At 41.2% G+C, this 17,983-nt stretch overlaps 1 protein-coding gene across 3 annotated transcripts in view; it reads right to left on the bottom strand.

The window, feature by feature from the left end:
• Positions 1-17,983, bottom strand: part of SATB1 (SATB homeobox 1) — a gene marked incomplete at its 3' end in the record, with an annotated part of 70,421 nt that overhangs the window by 18,243 nt on the left and 34,195 nt on the right. For all 3 annotated transcript variants that reach the window (XM_082014828.1, XM_082014829.1, XM_082014830.1), the window contains exons 7-8: positions 16,138-16,350; positions 7,570-7,725 (exon numbers count right to left, since the gene is read on the bottom strand). In XM_082014828.1, coding sequence (XP_081870954.1) covers positions 7,570-7,725; positions 16,138-16,350 — 369 coding nt within the window. The remainder of the gene's footprint in view (positions 1-7,569; positions 7,726-16,137; positions 16,351-17,983) is intronic.

Below are 17,983 nucleotides of genomic sequence, written 5' to 3'. Positions count from 1 at the left end.
AAATGGAATATGCCAAGCTCTGTCACAGATGGCAAGCTTTGACAGTTCCCATCCGTAGCGTCGATACTCGACAGTTCAGCACAAGATCAGTGACATTCTGTCTCATTAGAGCCACGCTAATTATCACAGCTAGTTTCAGGGGAAACCATGTGTTGCAATGGTCAATTTGAAGGAGTCTGTGCATCAACAAACTGGTAATAAGGATCAGACACCTTATTATATGACAGCATGCTGCCTATGATCTGATTTACTGAATCAGAGGTACTGAGGCAACACTGAAGCCTGATGGGTTATGGAATCGCGTGTACACAATGCGTATCTGAAACATGCTTTAAAAACAAAAGGGAGCTATACAGAAACAATACAAATAAAAATTTTTAAATGGTGAAGTTATAATGGGGACTTTGTCATTAAGACATGCAGAGATGTTCAAGATCTTGTCAGCCAGTTTTATCCTTAATCAAGTCATATAAGATAAATAATTCAAAACGAAAACTGTAAAATTATGGATTATGCTAAATTATAATTCATTCCATACTCTGATTTTTCAGTTTCAATAACATGTACCAAACATTCCTTATGTTGTGCCGTCCTGCTGCTTTAACAGAATCTTATATTTTGTATAGAGCTTTCTCTACTTGGCTCTCTTTTTTCATCGGTATGTTTCATGACTTAAACTTGTACTTCTCCTAGCTTCTCCCACATGCTCGTGCTCCTTCCACCAGACAAAACCCATCCATCCCTCCGCTGCTTCCGGCCACCCGCGGGGCTGCATCCTGCCAGGCGCTGAGCGGTCCCAGGGACACGCTGCAGGCCGAGGCGGCGAGGGCGTTCAGCATTAATGCTGGAGCAGCGCAGGGCAGGTGCGCGCCGCGCCGCGTCCCTCCGGGGACGCTCTCCTTCGGGCTCAAACAGACAGCACTTCCTGAGCCGCTACCAGTTCTTTAAACGGCTCCCTGTGCCGACGCCGAGCGGCGTTCGAACAGTTCCTGCTGCTGCCCGCCTGGCTGGGACCTTCGAGCCGGAGCCCGTTTATTTGACCCCGCATAATCAGGAAGCAGCTCCTTCACCGCGTCAACGAGTCCAGCCTCTGCCTTACGTGTTGAAAGGGCTGCCTGGGCCCAAGGAGCTGTCTGAATGGGTCAATACAATCCTCTTACCAGTTAAGTATTTTCCGTTCCAAACCTTTTTTCTTTGGCTTGAACTATTTCAGGTTTTAAAGCCTTTTTCCCCCCTCTATGCAGATTTCCATGGGCAATTGCACGCTGACATGAACCACCTCGGAGATTTTAAGGCGGTTTCTCTTCATCGCATCTTTGTTGATTCAAGAAGTTGCCGTCTACTTTTTACTAGCGGGAACCAACCCACTCTGCCAAGGTCATACCAGTAATGTGGGATACGGCCAGGATCAACGCCGGCCCATCTCCAGGTCTACCCAGATCGAGTGATAAGCAAGTTAACTCAATTTTTCTACGCCCTTTCTGAGAATTAATTTTTAAAAAATTCCTAAGGAAATTTCCTGAGGTTTTAAACCTTTAATTCTGAGAAGGGATGCTGTAAAAGAAATTAAGACACAGGGCAGAGGAAGGACCTCTTCGTTTTGTTCCCACAATAGAAACCCGAAAATGTCTTTCCCTCCGACCCTGGCGAGACAGAACACACTATGACTCTGCAACACGGTATTTTGTGAAAGAAACAAATCACCTCTATCTGCCAAGTTTCACAGTTTCACTGAATGACACGTGGCTTTATGGGGCAATTCTTGATCCCGTGCAGAAGCCCATTTTGCTTTCTCAGTTCACACTCTTCCTCTCCCATCCCCGCTGACACCCGATCCCATCCCGACTCCTGCTGCTCATGGCACCTCTTCAACTGCCAGAGCAATCTCCCGCGGGTAGCGGAGGAGGGAGGGAAATAAAATTAAAAAATAAAATAAAATAAATAGAGGCTGTTATGTGGTGTACTTCTGTAGCTAATGTTTTCTAACTACTGTATCTCGCCTTCCCACGAGGGCGAGGGTTTTATTTCCAGGTGAACCCGTGGAACAACGGCAGACCTCAGAGCACATTCTGTTTCCGCCTCGCGTCTCCCCATGCAGTAACCCTCCCCGCTCCACACACAATCCACTGTACGCTGAGCGGGGGGAAAGAAGGTTTTTAAGCCAAGATTTAAACCCAGGAAGTGACTCAGCTGCTCTGAGGGAGACAAAGGCAGGGGACGACTCGACGGAGACGCAGGGTGATGGGCGAAGGACCGAGCCCCCGCCTGCCTCCCAGGCTGGACCCCGCCGGGGCAGCATGAGGTGCGGTGCCCCGAGGAAACAGCTTTGGAAACAAATTTCAAGACCCCCCCCAATTAAAGCCACATTGATACCAGAGGGTGACTTTTGGTGATAAAAAGGTTTCTTTTCCCCCCACTGGAAAATTCTTGAATAGATCGTTCTATATCTGCGGTAATGGCATGTTACATCTTCGTGCCAGATCCACAATACCGTGCTTGTTCAGTGTGGGAAGCTGTTTAAAGATGACTTTCCTATTAGAGTATATAGCTTAGTCTCTAGATGGAAAAAGCCAGATCAAAGATATAGCATTTATAAAACTGCTGGTTAAAAAGATAAAAGTGAGATAACAGACATCAATTTTTCACTATAAATCTCTGGGTTTACTACAACACTAAAATTTCCAGTAAAAGCAGGTTTTTATATACCTGAACTCTAATGGCCTATTCTGAAAATATTTATGTCAGGAAAAGCATGGTATTTGCATGCCAAAAACAGTTTTAGTGCCAATGTTTAGCACTCCCTTCCCATTTAACTCCTTCCCATCTACTCAGGAGCCTTAGATGCTCTGCCTAATGCCTACCCGCTGCACCTCCCCACGCAGCCTTGAGGAGGAGGACGCCCCAGGCGCATACTAAGGCAAAAAGTCAAACACTTCTAATAAAATACCACTGCACAAAATACTTGCCTGATGGCTTAGGATGCAGTCTCTAGCAATGGTCTGAACCACTGGTTTTCCCTCCGCGCTTTGCGTACGAAACTACTCATTTCCAAGGGGGTAACTGCCTAACCAAAGTGAAGCCGGGGACAGGAGGACAGGAAATTGGGCAACACGGTGCAACAGCTCAGAAGTAACGGGTCAAAACTCTCCGTAATTAGATGAGGTTTCTGGAGGTATGGGTAGTACTGCATTCGTTTTATACCAGAATTAAAATCAGAGAGTGATTCTGTGAAGAGCCAAGCGTCTCGCCTTCAACATACAGGCTTTTTTTGGGTGAGGAGGAAGGGCATTCGGCACCTACCTGGCCATATGCAGCAATCGGCAGGACTGACACTGCAGAAAAGTATTGATTTCACCTATTTATTCTACCATAAAGTAAACTTATTGAGGTATAACAATGCAGGCTAACAGCCTCACGCTGTAGCACATGGGACTCTCAGAGGTACGGAAGTTGGCATCACTTTAGTTTTTGCAAATTTCCTAAATTTAAGAAAGCTTTAGCAACGTAAGCTGACTTTCAGCAAAGTTTTGCTTTCTTCCCTACTTCACACTAGCATGTGCAGGCTGCAGCTCTTCAGCTAAAGCCTTTAACATAAATGTAACTTCTCAAAATACAGCAAACATAGAGGAGCACTACAAGTCTCTACTTGCCTTATCTCTCGGGGCTCTTAGGTTTGGGGTTTTTTGTTTGTTTGTATGGAATAAAATTAGATTTCAGCATCTGTCACCATCATGAAAAAAACTCATCCCTGGCTCCCACATGAAAACATTGTAACCAATGCACAGTTACTGAACCATGATGCCTTAATGATCATTACACAAATCAACTTTTTTTTGGTTTGAAATAACAAAATTAAGAACTTGCTTTCATAATTACTTGAATAGGACTGTCAGATTATAAATTTAATAAAAACCCAATGTGATGAAATTGTAAAAGTAACGCACAAATTCATGTATGTGTGGCTTCTTCTCATTTTGACTTATTCAGGTGTGCTGATTAAATTCAGTAAACGACACCATTAGTATTGCTGTTCTACCACTAAAAAACAACAACCTGGGAGCAGACACAAAGCACTTGGTAAACTTTTCTGTCTTCCCTTTGCATGTACGTTTCTAAAGCTCTCTTTTCAACATAACCTAACAAAAAAATACATAGAACTATTAGGCAGACAACTTGCAATAAAAATGTTAGATTTTAAATACTGATGTTAGGTGTTTTGCCAATTAAAATTCCAAAACTCCCCAAAGATATGATGTATTCAAGCAATTTTCATTATAATATCTTCCTTAGCTCCTCAGTATAACCATAGTAACTTTTAATGTATATATTTTGAATTTAACAGAATTTGAATTTATTCTGCAGATAATATATCGATCCTTAAAAACATAGAAATTTTTTAAAATACAGAGAATGCACACATTCCTATATGGGAAAAAAATTCAACATTTGAAGGAATCTTCTAGCTAAGTCCCCAAACTCCTTCAAACCCGTGAATCAGACAGTCTCTTTTCTTTGGGAAAGCCAACAAGCCGCCAGCAAAGCGCACCGTGAAACGACAAGTACGCAAATCATCACTCACCTAAGCCAGAGCAAGGTCTCCCTAACATCCCTGCAACGTCTTCCCGCTCCTGTCACCCCTTCCTCGCCCTGCGCTATGACCTCTGCTGCAACCCAGCCCCTGCAGCCAGCTGGTTTCTTGAGCATCAGGTCCAGATGCAGTCCTCCATCCATCAGGTAGCTCTTGCCACTAACACGGCACAAGGGAAGATGCTCAGTTTTTACCTCGGCGCTACCTAAATAGAAACTTCTGTAGTGCATCATTTAATAGCTCTTCTGTACAAAGTGCTCTAGTCAGCAGGACATTATCTACAGTCTCCTGGCTCAGGCAAGCTCAGCCACCTTGCAGATGCTGGCTGCTTAGACACCCAATCTAACGTTGACCCAAATCAGTTCCTTGAAAAAAAAATAAATAAAAAGGCCCTCCAGCAAACAACTATCTTTGTCTGCTGGCAGAGATGTTTGAGGTCACATCCTGTTTTATACCGTAACTCCAGACTACACTCAGGAGTTAATCAAGTTTTTATATATCCAAAGTAAGCACGGCAATGATCAATTTTAGTGATCTTAAAAACAAAACTGTTAACCAAGGCATAATTTGTTAATATGTGTCCTCCAGACTTTTCACCATAACTGGAAGTGATTATCCCAGGACTTCCAGTTCTGAGCAGGAAAACAATATCCCGAAATTAAAAAAAACCCCAACCAACAACAATGGACCTCTCTCAAGAGAGGTTCTCTTAAAGAATATGTTTAAACGAGCCTCTTTTTTGTGCAAGGGAGACTACTTTGCCCCAAGAAATGTTTCTCTGTACTTTTGACAAGCTCCAATGCAGAATTTTTTACAATACAGTCATCTCCTTTAATATACGTGATTTTGCTACATATTTAAAGCTTATTAATTCGCTGACTAGCAGTCAACTGGTTAGAGAAGACCCAACACATCCAGTTTACCTAAGAGGTTACTTCTGTGAAGCAGCTTTCTACTACATATGGCACTTCTTGCTTAACACATAAATTAACATTGCATTGTTTAAACTGGGGAGAAAAATAACCCCTGAGAATATGGGCATAATCTCCACAATAAAAGGGAAAAGAACTATGTGTTTGGTGTTATTTGTTTTCTATACTTTGCAGCAAAATTTGTACAAGAATCTACATTTTATATCAATACTCTAAAAAAACTGCACCGCATCTTCTAGAAGCTTTTGTGTTTCCCTTTGATTATCTGTCCCTTTTAAGATCACCATTGGAAGAGCTGTCCTACCTAGAAATTTTAAGACTACGCACTTAAATAAATACATTATCACAGAAATCAGATCAGATCAAAATTATGTGGACCGATAGATTGGCTTCATACCTTAGTTTTGCAGAGAACTGCAATGGAAAGGGCAAGGTGTAGAAAACGGACAGTTCTCTAACCCCGAGTCTTGACATGTAAATAAAGACATCTGAGGAGCACACAGGTTGGAAGCTGCTGTAACATTCTATCATAATTAGAAACATTTCAAGAGCCCTGTAATTTCCAATCAAAATTACAGTAATTTCCGATATACAAGCCATGATTCATGACAGAATTTTTACATTCCATGGGAGATTATAGTGGCCTGATGTATGACACACTGAGTACAGCACTAACATAAACAATTCAGTTTAATGTTTAAACAGCACTTGGTGTTTAGAATCCCACAATAAAAGAAACATATTATTGTAGAAATTATCACTTTGACAGTGATTGAAGGGTAGGCAGGCATGTGGCCTATAAAGCTGTAATTTTTACAGTCCACAGCTTGAGTTTAATCATTTTGATATAACATTTCCAAAATACCCCTTTAAATGCTCCTTACAGTGTATAACTTAAGAGACAACATCCTTTCTGTACAATGACATGGAGTACACTCCAAAACATGAACAACACAGAAGTCAAAAGTTAAAGACTGTTAAAAAGAAAACCAAAACTAAAATGCTGATGGCCCAAGAAACATTGGTCTAATGGATTATAATCAGCTCTCTCTGGAAGATGCTGTATTTTTCTGTGAAGCAATTTTGGAAAAGTAAAGTAATAGTGACTATGTGGACTTAACATTCAATCTAACATGAAATTTCAACATTGCAAGCATTGGTGCCTTTACCATTTCTTTCAAGAGTTGGTATAACTGTGGTTCCAGTGTTTCCCATTTTTCCCATATATGTTTTTACTTTACTTACTTCTTGAGTACATTCTCATTTAAATCAATGCTTTTGCATACTCAGGTGATCTTTCTCAGAAGACATGTCACTTATGATCATCACACCCAACAGGTGCTTGCTGACTTCCCTCTCTTGCCACTAACTTGACAGAAATTCTTCAGTTGAAGAAAACAGAATAGGAAACCACACAACAAAGGCTTAAAACTGAATATGCAAAATATATACATGCATACCCGCACGTAACCTAGCAGCCATTGTATTCCACAAATATCATAAATGTTTTCTCAGATGTAACTTGTATAACCGTAATTTGTTGGGGGTTTTTTTGTTTGTTTTTGATGTGGACAGTGCTGCCTCACCTCCCATGCCCAGCTCCACCAGTAGGTCTGACTAAATATTTTTGCAAAAACCAGAACCCCAGCGTTCCTCATTACAGCGCGTGTAACTGCAAAACACCGAAACCTCGAGACGAATTCAGCAGCAATGCATAGAGCTCGCCCACAGCTTTTGCCATGTCCACGCCAGCTAAGAACTCACGAACCTGATGCTTTCTGAGCCGCGCAAGACCCATGGGCACACAGCAAAGGCATCGCACTGGCAGGGAAGAGGGAGGGATGCGCCTCGGGAAGGCTCTTCTCAACCCTGCCTGGTCAAGGGTAACCAGAGGTTACCTTTGGACTCAGCAAGGAGCTCCGAGTTGTGGTACCCGGCTGGTGTGCTAACCCGTCCGCTCGCTGTGACACACACACAAACAGATCAAAACCAGAGTCAGGGGGAATAATCACACAGGACAGGGAGGCCGTTGCGCCCTGGGAACTTTACCTGGCTTTTGGTTGCCGCAACCTTTGCAAACAGTGCTTGAGACACCTTAGCTCTCTTCATTTCCTGCTGAATCTCATCGTAAATGGAAGCATTAATGTTCATGGAATTATTTTCTGTTTTTCCATTCCTCTCTGTAGCAATAGTAGCAGTTTTGACCTAGAAAATATATTTTATGAGACATTTTTCATTATGAAAAAGTTATTTTCCTCTCTTTCCCTCCCCAAGTAGTTCCCCTTTCCATTTTATTCCTTTTATTCAATCTTGCTCTGATATTCTTTCAGCTTTTCAAAGACTTAAAATTGTAAGTTATCCATGGTTCAGGCAACTGGGAAACAAGAAAATTCAGCATGTTGTACCAGGTGAGTGCCTCTGAAATATAAGTTATCATTAACTGACCACTGTGAATTTCAATATCATAAAACAAATTAGGTGGAAACCTGTCAAACAGTCTTGTAGAGACTTGTGAATCCTTACATGATTTCTTTGCTGCACACAAATTAAATGAAAACTGTAAGTGCAGCATAAAAGATTCTCTAATGAAATAGAAATCTGACAGATAGATCTTGATTCATGCCTTACATCCAGTACACGCAAACGCATGATAATGTAGAAAAGTTGTGGCTTTAAATTTAACTTTTAAAAATATTATCTTATCAGTTTAATTCTTAAGCTGTTTTTGAGAAAGTAATAATTTAGAATAATGCATATTTTATTCATTCATGAAATCAAGATAGGGCTATTAATTCTAGTTGTATTTCACTTACATACATAATACTTATTCTTCTTGCAGTCCAGGTTAAAAAACAAAAACCAAAAAAACACAAAAACAAGACAGAATGATTACACTACCACCTCTATGCTGCATCTGCAGCATTAAGGAAAACAACAAAAAAATACATCAGTAGTGACATGATGTGCAGAAGACTACCCATTCCTTCATCCTCTGAAAATGATGGAAGTGATGCTTCAACATCAAGAATCATCTCACCAAGGTTACAGTGCAGTTTCTGCAATATCAGTTGAGAGGTACAAAAAATCATCAGGTACTCAGCTTATCCTACAATATTCTCAATAGTTGAGGGCAACATCTTTCTTTAGCAGCTATTCTTGCAATGCTTGCCCAAGATTAGTGCACCTAATGGACCACTAATCCTAAAGTGGGCCAGAGGAAATGAAAGACTGGATTTCTGCCAAGAACCCACAAGTTGATGATGCAAAATCAAACCTTTAGATTTAGATTCAAACCTACTGGTTCATACTGAGGTTGTTGAGAGCTGAATTAATTTAGCCATTCAGAAGTTACACGTCCAGTCTAAGTTAGTAGCCTCTAAAATAATACTCTAATACCTCTAAATCTAATGGACAGAGCTTGGCTCTTCCAAAGGGTGATTCAGCCTACTCTTAAGTACGTGTCTAACACCACACTTTCACTATCAGTTTAATCCAGTGCAAGTCAGCATCTTCCTGTGCTCTAAAGTCCCTTGAGGTTCAAAGGGAAATCATGACAACATGACAATGCATCTTCTAATCCCACTCTCTATGAGCTTTCATGTGTCACAGGTCTCACGATATGAGAGTCAAAGGGTTTGGGTGAGAGATGTACTTAGGCAAGTCATCAGCCCATTTTTTCCTAGAAATGACACGCTCAATTTGTGTTAACTATCCTCCACAGTGCTTTTAAGATAAAATAATCTAGCCCAGAAATGGGAGTGCATGCCACTTTTGCTGAGCCTGATTTGTCTATCAGGCTTTTCAGGAGCTGTGCTAACACATGCCCATTAGCTGCAAGGGGCAAAACCGCAGCAAGAAGGCGGCATCCACACACACTTCCACCTGCCTCTTTCTGGCAGACGTCAGCACTTTCTGGTGTCTGAAAACAGGAGCCCTGAATGAAAAGAGAAATGAAGATAAATCCCATTATATGGCATGCGGTTTAACACTGTATTTTCTTTCATCTGAAAACAACTGGTACTTTGCAGCAGTGACCTGGAGAGTGAGGCGTTTCCTTTCCTGCAGTGCGACATTTCACAGGCAACACTGCAGCAGAGGATGGCCAAGTCTGGGCCAACGGCTGCTCAGAAACATTTTGAGGCACCTGGCAGTGGGCAGCGTAAGGAGCAGCACCACAAACCTCCCTTCTTCCCACCGCAGAGCAGGAAAATGCATGACTCGCACAAAGCAAATCAGCATGGGGCCACAAGAGCAGGTGTGTCTCCTAAACACCATACAGTGAAATAATTTGAAAATTACAAAATCAGTGCAATTTTATAACCTTTACATGAAAAGGACTTGCCAAAAGATAACTGACAACCAATGGGGATGTTCAATATACAACTGGAGACAGCCTCCTCAGCTTGCGTGTAGAAATCAGGCTAAGCTTAAATTAGAAAACGAAAAAGTGATGATTTTGTCAACACACCTTCTTGGACCTTGGATTTAAATTTTGGAAAAGTTATTTCAGTCCTTCCCAAAGAAATATTTCTAACTGGTAACTAATCTTTGAGGGTCCTGAGGGGAAGACAAGAAGATGAGGGTATTCAGCTAGCATACATAACTAGTCCATGTTATCTTTGGGGAAGGAAACACTTTGCTCTTGTGATCCCGATCAAATCGTCTCTCTTCTGCAAGCAGACTGACTTTTTGATTGCTACTCAGCTTCAGAAGACAGCTTCACGTTATAGCAGTACTCCATAGACAACTGACCTGTGAACACCCAGATCTTCAAAAAATAAGACTCGCACACCATGCTGGAGGCATAATTTAAAACTATGCATCTTGGTCAACATTTTTCAATGCCCAATTTAATACAGATATGCATTTAATTACTGAAAATCCCCATTCTGGTTGGCAAATCGCATCTATCTCTATACAGGTACAACAAACTCAACAGCATGTAATATGTCACGGAAGTTAAAAAAAAGAACAAAAAACCTCCTATTGCCTTCTGTTGATACTGAATTAGGAAGTGAACAACAGAAAACACTGTATCTGCATCAAAAAGCCCTATTGGCCCAAAGAACTTTAGGAGAATAAAAATCTTGAAGTTATAAAAAAATCTTTAAGTTATAAGAAGGTTTGGCTATTATCAAGAGTTGTTGATAATACCTCTCTCTCCAATTTACATCATTGGCCAAGTATAAAAGTTCTTCCCCCACCTCTTAATGATTTCTCTTCAAAGATTAGGTATAGACTGTGGTTGGACTTGATGGACCATTGGTCTGCTCTGGTCTGATGAATTCCATGCAATAATGCTAATTAACCTCTTGGAGGATATCCATACATAAAACTGTTTCATAATTTATCCATAGCAAGCATCTAGGCTGTTGTGTTGAATTTAGAATTGAGTTCAAGACAGGCTCTTTGAAGCTGGGTTGAAAAAACACCCTCCTCCTCAAAAAAAACCAACAGAAAACAAAAGCGCCCTCAATGGTGCAACTTCAGGACTTGGGAGAGGAGGTGAAAAAAGTATTCATTTTGGAGAGAAAACCAAAACAAAACATAATCTCTCATCTCATCCACACTTAAGCACAACCTCCCACCCCACCCACATTTATAGTCACATTTTCTGTTTAGGAAAGAAACCATAGATCAGCTAAATATTTTCTTTACAGTAACAAAATTTTGCAAACACAACTGAACAGGGGAGCATTATTTTACAAATGTAACACACCGAGAATCAGAAATTCATTTGGCCATCTTCCTATCACCAATCAATTTAGTCTTTTAAAAATACTTGAAAAAAGACCCAAACACATCCATCCCCTCCTGGCCTGCTGAGATATATCTTCTCATCAAATAAGACTGATTACAGTAGCAAGACGTTCTGGATTAATTCAATTTTCCTAAACAAAGGACAGGTTGTTATAGAAGGAATAACCAATCTGAAGAGGTTTTCACAACTACGGAAGCTCATTTCTTCCCCATCGAAACTGAAACAAAAAAGTCTTTTATAACACATTCTCATAAGTCCTGTTTCAGCTTGGGAACAAAAATCTTCTTTAATCCTGGTTTAGCTTTTAATATTACATCGTACATTAAAATTCATAAAGTAGTTCATTCCAGGCAAAACAAACTACTTTTCAGTTCTGCTCTGCAAATAGCATAGGAGGTACAATAAATGCTGTTGCTTTCAGAGCAGCTTTTATCAGGACAAGGTTTACTACTCCATTATTACAGTGGCGCCTGGAAGTGCAGTTATAGTTAAGTGTCAGGGTTTCCATTAACTCTCCTCCATGGTGGTTTTCGCAGGGGGGTGAGAGGATAGCATTTATTATTTTGTCCCTTTTTATTTTCATTAAAAATGCAACTTGCCACAAAGACTATCAACATAAATCTCAAATTTTGCGGACTTAAAAATAAAAATTTTGCTGGTGGTGACGTATGACATATGCATGCGTTTGAACTCCAGCGCTCCACCATCAAGTTTCGCAGGAGGTGGTGTCATACAGAGTTCCTTGCAATGGAGGTTCACTGGTCCTCAAACACCAGCAAATCAGTGTCCTCCTCAAGACCAGTCTTTCAAGAGTGATATCCTATCTCTTGGACCCAAGCTGAAATTGCTTCAGCGTGAAGGAACTGTAATTTATCTGTACTCAGAGGGAGGCCAGGATTGTATTTAAGAAAATGAAGGTTTTTGTCAATTCAGTACCCAGAACCATGACTCATGCAAGATTTGTGGCTACTTCTTAAAACATTGCATTGTTAAAATTATATTCTGCTCTTGATGTTACATGTATTCTGTTTTTACACAGGATGACGATGGGCCCAGAGAGTTAGCACAAATTTTCTTTGGGAAATATGAGTGGTGGGAAGGATTATCTTCCTCAACTCTGCTGAAATAGAGATTACTTGTCCTGAGAAGGAAGCGTTCATAACTGCAGGATGGCTAACAAGCTTTAACAAGAATATTTGGGAAAAGAAAATCTGTGACTTGGCCAGCTATCTCTATCCTCCCCCCAAGCCATACTAAGGAAGAGGGAGTCCTCTTTCCCCCACAGCCCGAACTGCCCCAATGAGGGGGAGAGGCAATCCCTAGCACCCCCTTGGGGAACTCCATCCACCCTGAACATAGCTCCACACTCAGCGTCCTCTGAAGGATCCCCACATCCTCTCGTTCCCACACAATGTGTAATAGAGTCATCCTCTGAACTTGACCTAGGGACGCCCAGAAAGGACCTCTGTGGGGTGATCTGCAAGATGAAGGTGTTGAAGAGGGGGCAAAGTAATAAAAGAAAGGACCTTTTTTTCTTCCTTCTAGGTTGGAGAGGTTAAGTTATGTCTCCATGCAGTATCTAGCTGATGGAGATGCTAATATTTATAAACTCCACTGCCCCAGGAAAGATCCTTACAGACAGGCTTCTGCCCCAGGAGGTGGCAAGATGAACAACATCCAAGGGAAAAATTCTTGTGTATGCAGTCTTCTTGCGCTTGGTCCACCAGTGTGGAAGATAGTAGCAGACTTTTACAACTTGACCAGCTTAGAGGGCCATACATGCATCCCAAAAGCTCATGCATCAGAGGCTAATGATTTCAATTAAAAAAAAAAAAAGTAAGATTTTGCTTTTTTGTTTAAGTCAGGGAGAAAGGGAGAAGTAAGGGGGACAAAGAGCTTCTTAAAGGATTTCAAAAAAGAATTGGAAACAATCCAGATACATTAGCTCAAGTAGCAAGTAGTAAGAATGCTGTAAAAATGAGATAAATTCAACACAGTTCCTTCTAACTCAGGCACCAGGGCTTATGCTTGGTGAGTTCATACTATCCTATCAGACCTCCGAAGTCATGCTTTTCTGTTTTTGCATGCAACAGTATGCAAAATTCACACAGAACAAGCTCAGCTTCTAAAGGGTTAAGTCTGCTCTACTGTCTGGCCACCAGTTGGCAACACAAAAATGCAAAATAGATCCTTTTCAGGATGTTTATTTTCACATCCTTCTGAAACTGATAACTTGCAATTGCAAAATAAACCTTCATGTGTGGCGTATTAGCTCCCATTTTTCATGGTTTCATAGTTTAATTGTTTCAAATGTTACACTGGCCTAAAGATTTAATGTAAAATATGTTAGCTCTTGCGTAAATTCTGTTGTCAGAATAAACGGTCTGTTTTGTCTTTCAGTAGTTATCCAATAAGCTCACAGCTAAGCTAGAAAAATATTATGCTGTGTTCCTGTATAGTGAACTTTAAATAACTGCTTGTAATAAATGTAGTAGTAAGGACACTAGTCGTTTTATTTCCTTAGTATCAAATAGTCAATAAACTGTGGACATTTTGGGGGGGGTATCAAAGTAGTAATTTGCATTCATAATTTTGCAGTATCCTGACTATAATTTATTTCTGCTACTATTTGTAAAGTTATACTTGCCAGCGCAACTACTGGAATAATTTCATTATTATTTCTAGCATTAAGTATAGTACTTATGTTACCAACATGGATATTTCAATTTTCAAACTTAGGGCTCTGAACACTTAGTAGGAGGTGGCAAGTGCTACATGTGTTTATAGGTGGGTAATACTGGCAACATGTAAAAAGGTCACACAGAATCCCAACTCAGAGGTTTCTACACCCTTGGTCCAGCCACTAGGTAAAGCGTATCTGTTTTGCTGAATGACAGAGGATAACAAAACAAGTAGAAAAATGACTGTTTTGTTCTGTAGACCTCGAGTATTAATCTATAAGGTTTCCTTCTTAACCTGCTTTCTTTTTGAAAAGGATCAAAACAAAATTGTATGCTGTTTCCACTTTGAACTGTCATGATTAGGTTAACTATACTCCTGAATCCCACTAAAAAAATGAAATGTAATTACGAACAACAGCACAGTAGAGACAGATAGATCCACCCCCCTCTGATGCTTAAATTTGGACTTACAGTATGTTTTGTCAGTTAAGAAAACCCCTAAGTCTCACTTTCTTTCTGGCTGCAAGGGATTTATACAGTGTAAAGTGTGAATTAACACCAATACAAGGGCTACCTCTGACTCCCCATCCTTCTGGAAGGTCCTGTAATTAACTCTGTTCTTTAGCTGTGAAATTGCCCAAGACCACTTGAGACAGAGTGAGACATTACCTTGGCAGAAAGAGATAAGTTAAGAAGGAGTGTTAGGCTTTGCCCTGAATTACCTGGGCTGTGGGAACAGGTACAGATATTAAAACAAACTCAAACGTTTTTTTAAACACAGTTATCTATATTTAACTATTTCCAACTCAGGGATTACTATGTAAACAGATTCTCATCCTTTATCTTGAAGAGCATCTACAGTGGATTTTACAGACTAAACTTAGTTAATGATAACAAAACTAGACTATTAGCACAGCCTGTTCTTTCTGCTAAATTTTTTTTCTCTTCTTGTGAAAAGTACTGCAGCAAGTCAAAGTGATCTTCTGTCCACTCTTTTCCTACATTTTTGTTATTCGTTACTTCAGTGTGGTCCTTAGCATCCATTAGCTGCAGGAAAGTTAGAAAAATAACCTGCAGGAATTCATAGCATTCAGAACGGGTATGGAATATAGTCATAGGCACATGCCTAAGCCTGGTTAGTAAAAAAATGCTCTGTGTTTATATACTCAACCATCACAAAATTCCCACAATCCCAAAGCCTTGCTTTGTAAAGCAAATCTGGACTGTGTATACTGCACTATTCCCACATACCTGTAGATCAGTTTGTTTTGCCCTTGCATAGGTAAAACCTTGAGCCACAACAATGCAGAGTATTTCAGAAAAGGTAAACTGTTTTTTTGAGTGTTTCATTCACAACCACATTTCTTCTTTGTGGAAATCCTATGGACTCCTATGGCTCACATCTACAGTTCTCATGTACCCTAAAACCAGGATCAGGGTTTCCCTGATAGACACAAGGGCTACACCACTGAATTTCTGGATCCCACTCTATGAAACTTCATAATTTTTGGAGAGTTAAACCCGTAGTCTCACTAGATTTTACAGAAATCAACAGGAGTTTCATTTGAACAAATACTACTTGAAGCTTTAATGAACATATCCCAATCTTTCAGACCGATGGATATAGCAAGTCTGTCACATTATCCAGTTGTCAGTAGCTCGACCTGGTGAAAGGATTTTGGTATGGAGTCTTCTTTCACCCATCCCTTTAGTTTTACCTGTTCGTTTTCTGGAAGATAATTTTTAAGGCAATGCAATGTATTCATACTTCTGCTTTCATTCCCACTCAGTTTAGTGGTCCAAATCCCTCAAATTCCCTATTTGAACCTCTAACATTAAAATCAACACCTGAGAATTACGGGAAGAAAGGACAGCTGAAAGCTAGCATGTTCCAGGCCCAGTAAAGCTTGTATCTCAATAAAATAAGCAAAAAAACCCTGTAGGGGCCATAATGGATAGAATTTATCATAAAACTAGAAAATAGGTAGTAATAAACTGCTACTACCATCCATTATATTTCTTAAATTTAATTTGTGATGCGCTGCAAATAATGATTCTACGAGCCTTTAAAAAAACGCAACAGTAAAAGCTTTCTTCTTTTTAAGAAAGGTATCGCCCAGCAGGACAGTGAGAAAACACAACAAGCAAATCTCAAAGACAGAGAGAGTGGTTTACTTGTGGAGGCCGGCTAGGCGGTGTGCTTATGAGAGGTGCGGGGCCCATGGCAGAGGCTGCGTTCAAGCTCCTTTCCCTTTCGTCCTGGTAAATCCGATCCCGTTCAGCTTCTGGCAGCTGCAAGAAGTTCTGCATAGCCCGAAGGTTTACCAGTAAGGACTGTGAGGCAGTCTTGGGATCCTCTTCCTTTCGAAGGATTTCTGAGAGCAAGCCCTGTAGGGAGGGAAGAAAAAAAAAATACGCTGGAGAGTTAGCTTAGGTGAGTGCCTGTGAAACTGTGCTCTGCAAAGCCCCTGCTTAGCAGAGGGGGCTGAGGAGGAGAGCAGCAAATGCACTATTCACGCCACACAGGAATGTGTTAATGGCATTTTAGGTAGCAGAGAAGAGACCCTCAATTGTACCCTTAATTTTATTAAGCATCTGTTTTACATACAACATGAACTGAATCTGCCTAATAGGTCTCCTTCCTTTTACTGGCTTAACTTGCCCACAAAATCTTTCACAGTCGACAGGCAATCACAAGATGTTAAAAATAAGTGAAATACAGAGAGTCCAGAGGCATGACACTGCGGTGTTCTCAGGCTTCCCAGAAAAAATGCATAGCCAACCTAAAAAATGGCTTTCCACATTTCTAGCAACTTGACCAGCTCTTTGAAAGGAAGAGGTATTTCACAACTGATCTGAGATGATAAAACTCACAAAGTTCCTCAAGTACTGCCTAACTCACTCAGATCCATAGTTTTGTAAGTCAATATTTTGTTTTCAGAGCTATATGTTGGAGTTTAACAAGTGAGGAAACTCCCTGTTGGATGCTCCCTCTCCCTCACCTTCCTCCTCCCCTCCCAGGAAACCCAGCCCATCGCCAGGGCTATTTACTTGAGCGCCTGCGGCGCAGGTCCCATTTTCTAAGTCCATTTACCATTATTGGTCCTTTGACCACTTTCAGAGCCCAGCAACGACAGATGAAAGCGAGCACTGGGGAGTGAGAGGAAAAGCGCGTACAGGGCACGCGTCGCGGCACGGCAGAGGTGGGCAGGCTGCCGCCAGCGGCTTGTTCAGACCACACCAGGTTTCCCACATCATTACTTCATCCCGGTTCTCAGCAATGGAGCGGGCCCGGTGGTCTGGGACACCTGATTACGCTAAAAGGTTAAATATTTATGAACCTGTGAGTGCAACTACAAGTTTAACGTCAACAGGTTCTTGAGATCTACCCCCTGCCAAATTCTCCTTTTAAATACGTCAGACATACAAAAATGCCCTACTGTCTTGAAGTAACAAGCTGGTGATAAGAAAACTAACTATTGCAAAAGCAAACGTGAACTTCTTTTTAGAATAAATGCTCTTGCCACGGTGGGACAAGGAGAGGGTTGGTATGAGAGGTTTTTATCGCTACTGTAACAAGGAACACAGATGTGATTTTAAACAACTAACAGAGCCCAATGTTTCTTTTCCTAAAGAACTGATGTAAGTTATTAGGGATAATGGAGGAGTGAATGGAGGAGAGGGAAGGAGGCAATGAAAAAGCTAAAACCCACTAAGAGAGGCAATCCTGGCTGAAGGTATCCATTCCTAAGGGAGTGTGACAGAAAGCTACGGCCCAAGCATCAGCCTCCTCTGTAGGGAAGCCCGACGCTTACAGTACCCGTGCAAGTTGTCACCGCTCTCAAAGGTGCTATTGTACCGGGCAAAAGTCCCCCACGAAGGTGCTGCTGCAAAGCCACTGCTCTCGGGCAGCCGTGCCTAGGAAGGGTCAGAGCCCACCCAGTGCGGCTCCCAGCTCTGCATTCGCCCCGTCGCCCCTCCTCTCAGGCGCGATGAGGACGGAGGTGCCGACCACTACACC

This window comes from Phaethon aethereus, assembly GCF_964289735.1.
Source record: "Phaethon aethereus genome assembly, chromosome: 2".
NCBI classification, from domain to species: domain Eukaryota; kingdom Metazoa; phylum Chordata; class Aves; order Phaethontiformes; family Phaethontidae; genus Phaethon; species Phaethon aethereus.
The sequence above is the reverse complement of the archived record's forward strand: the minus strand, read 5'-3'. Positions and strand labels throughout refer to the sequence as shown.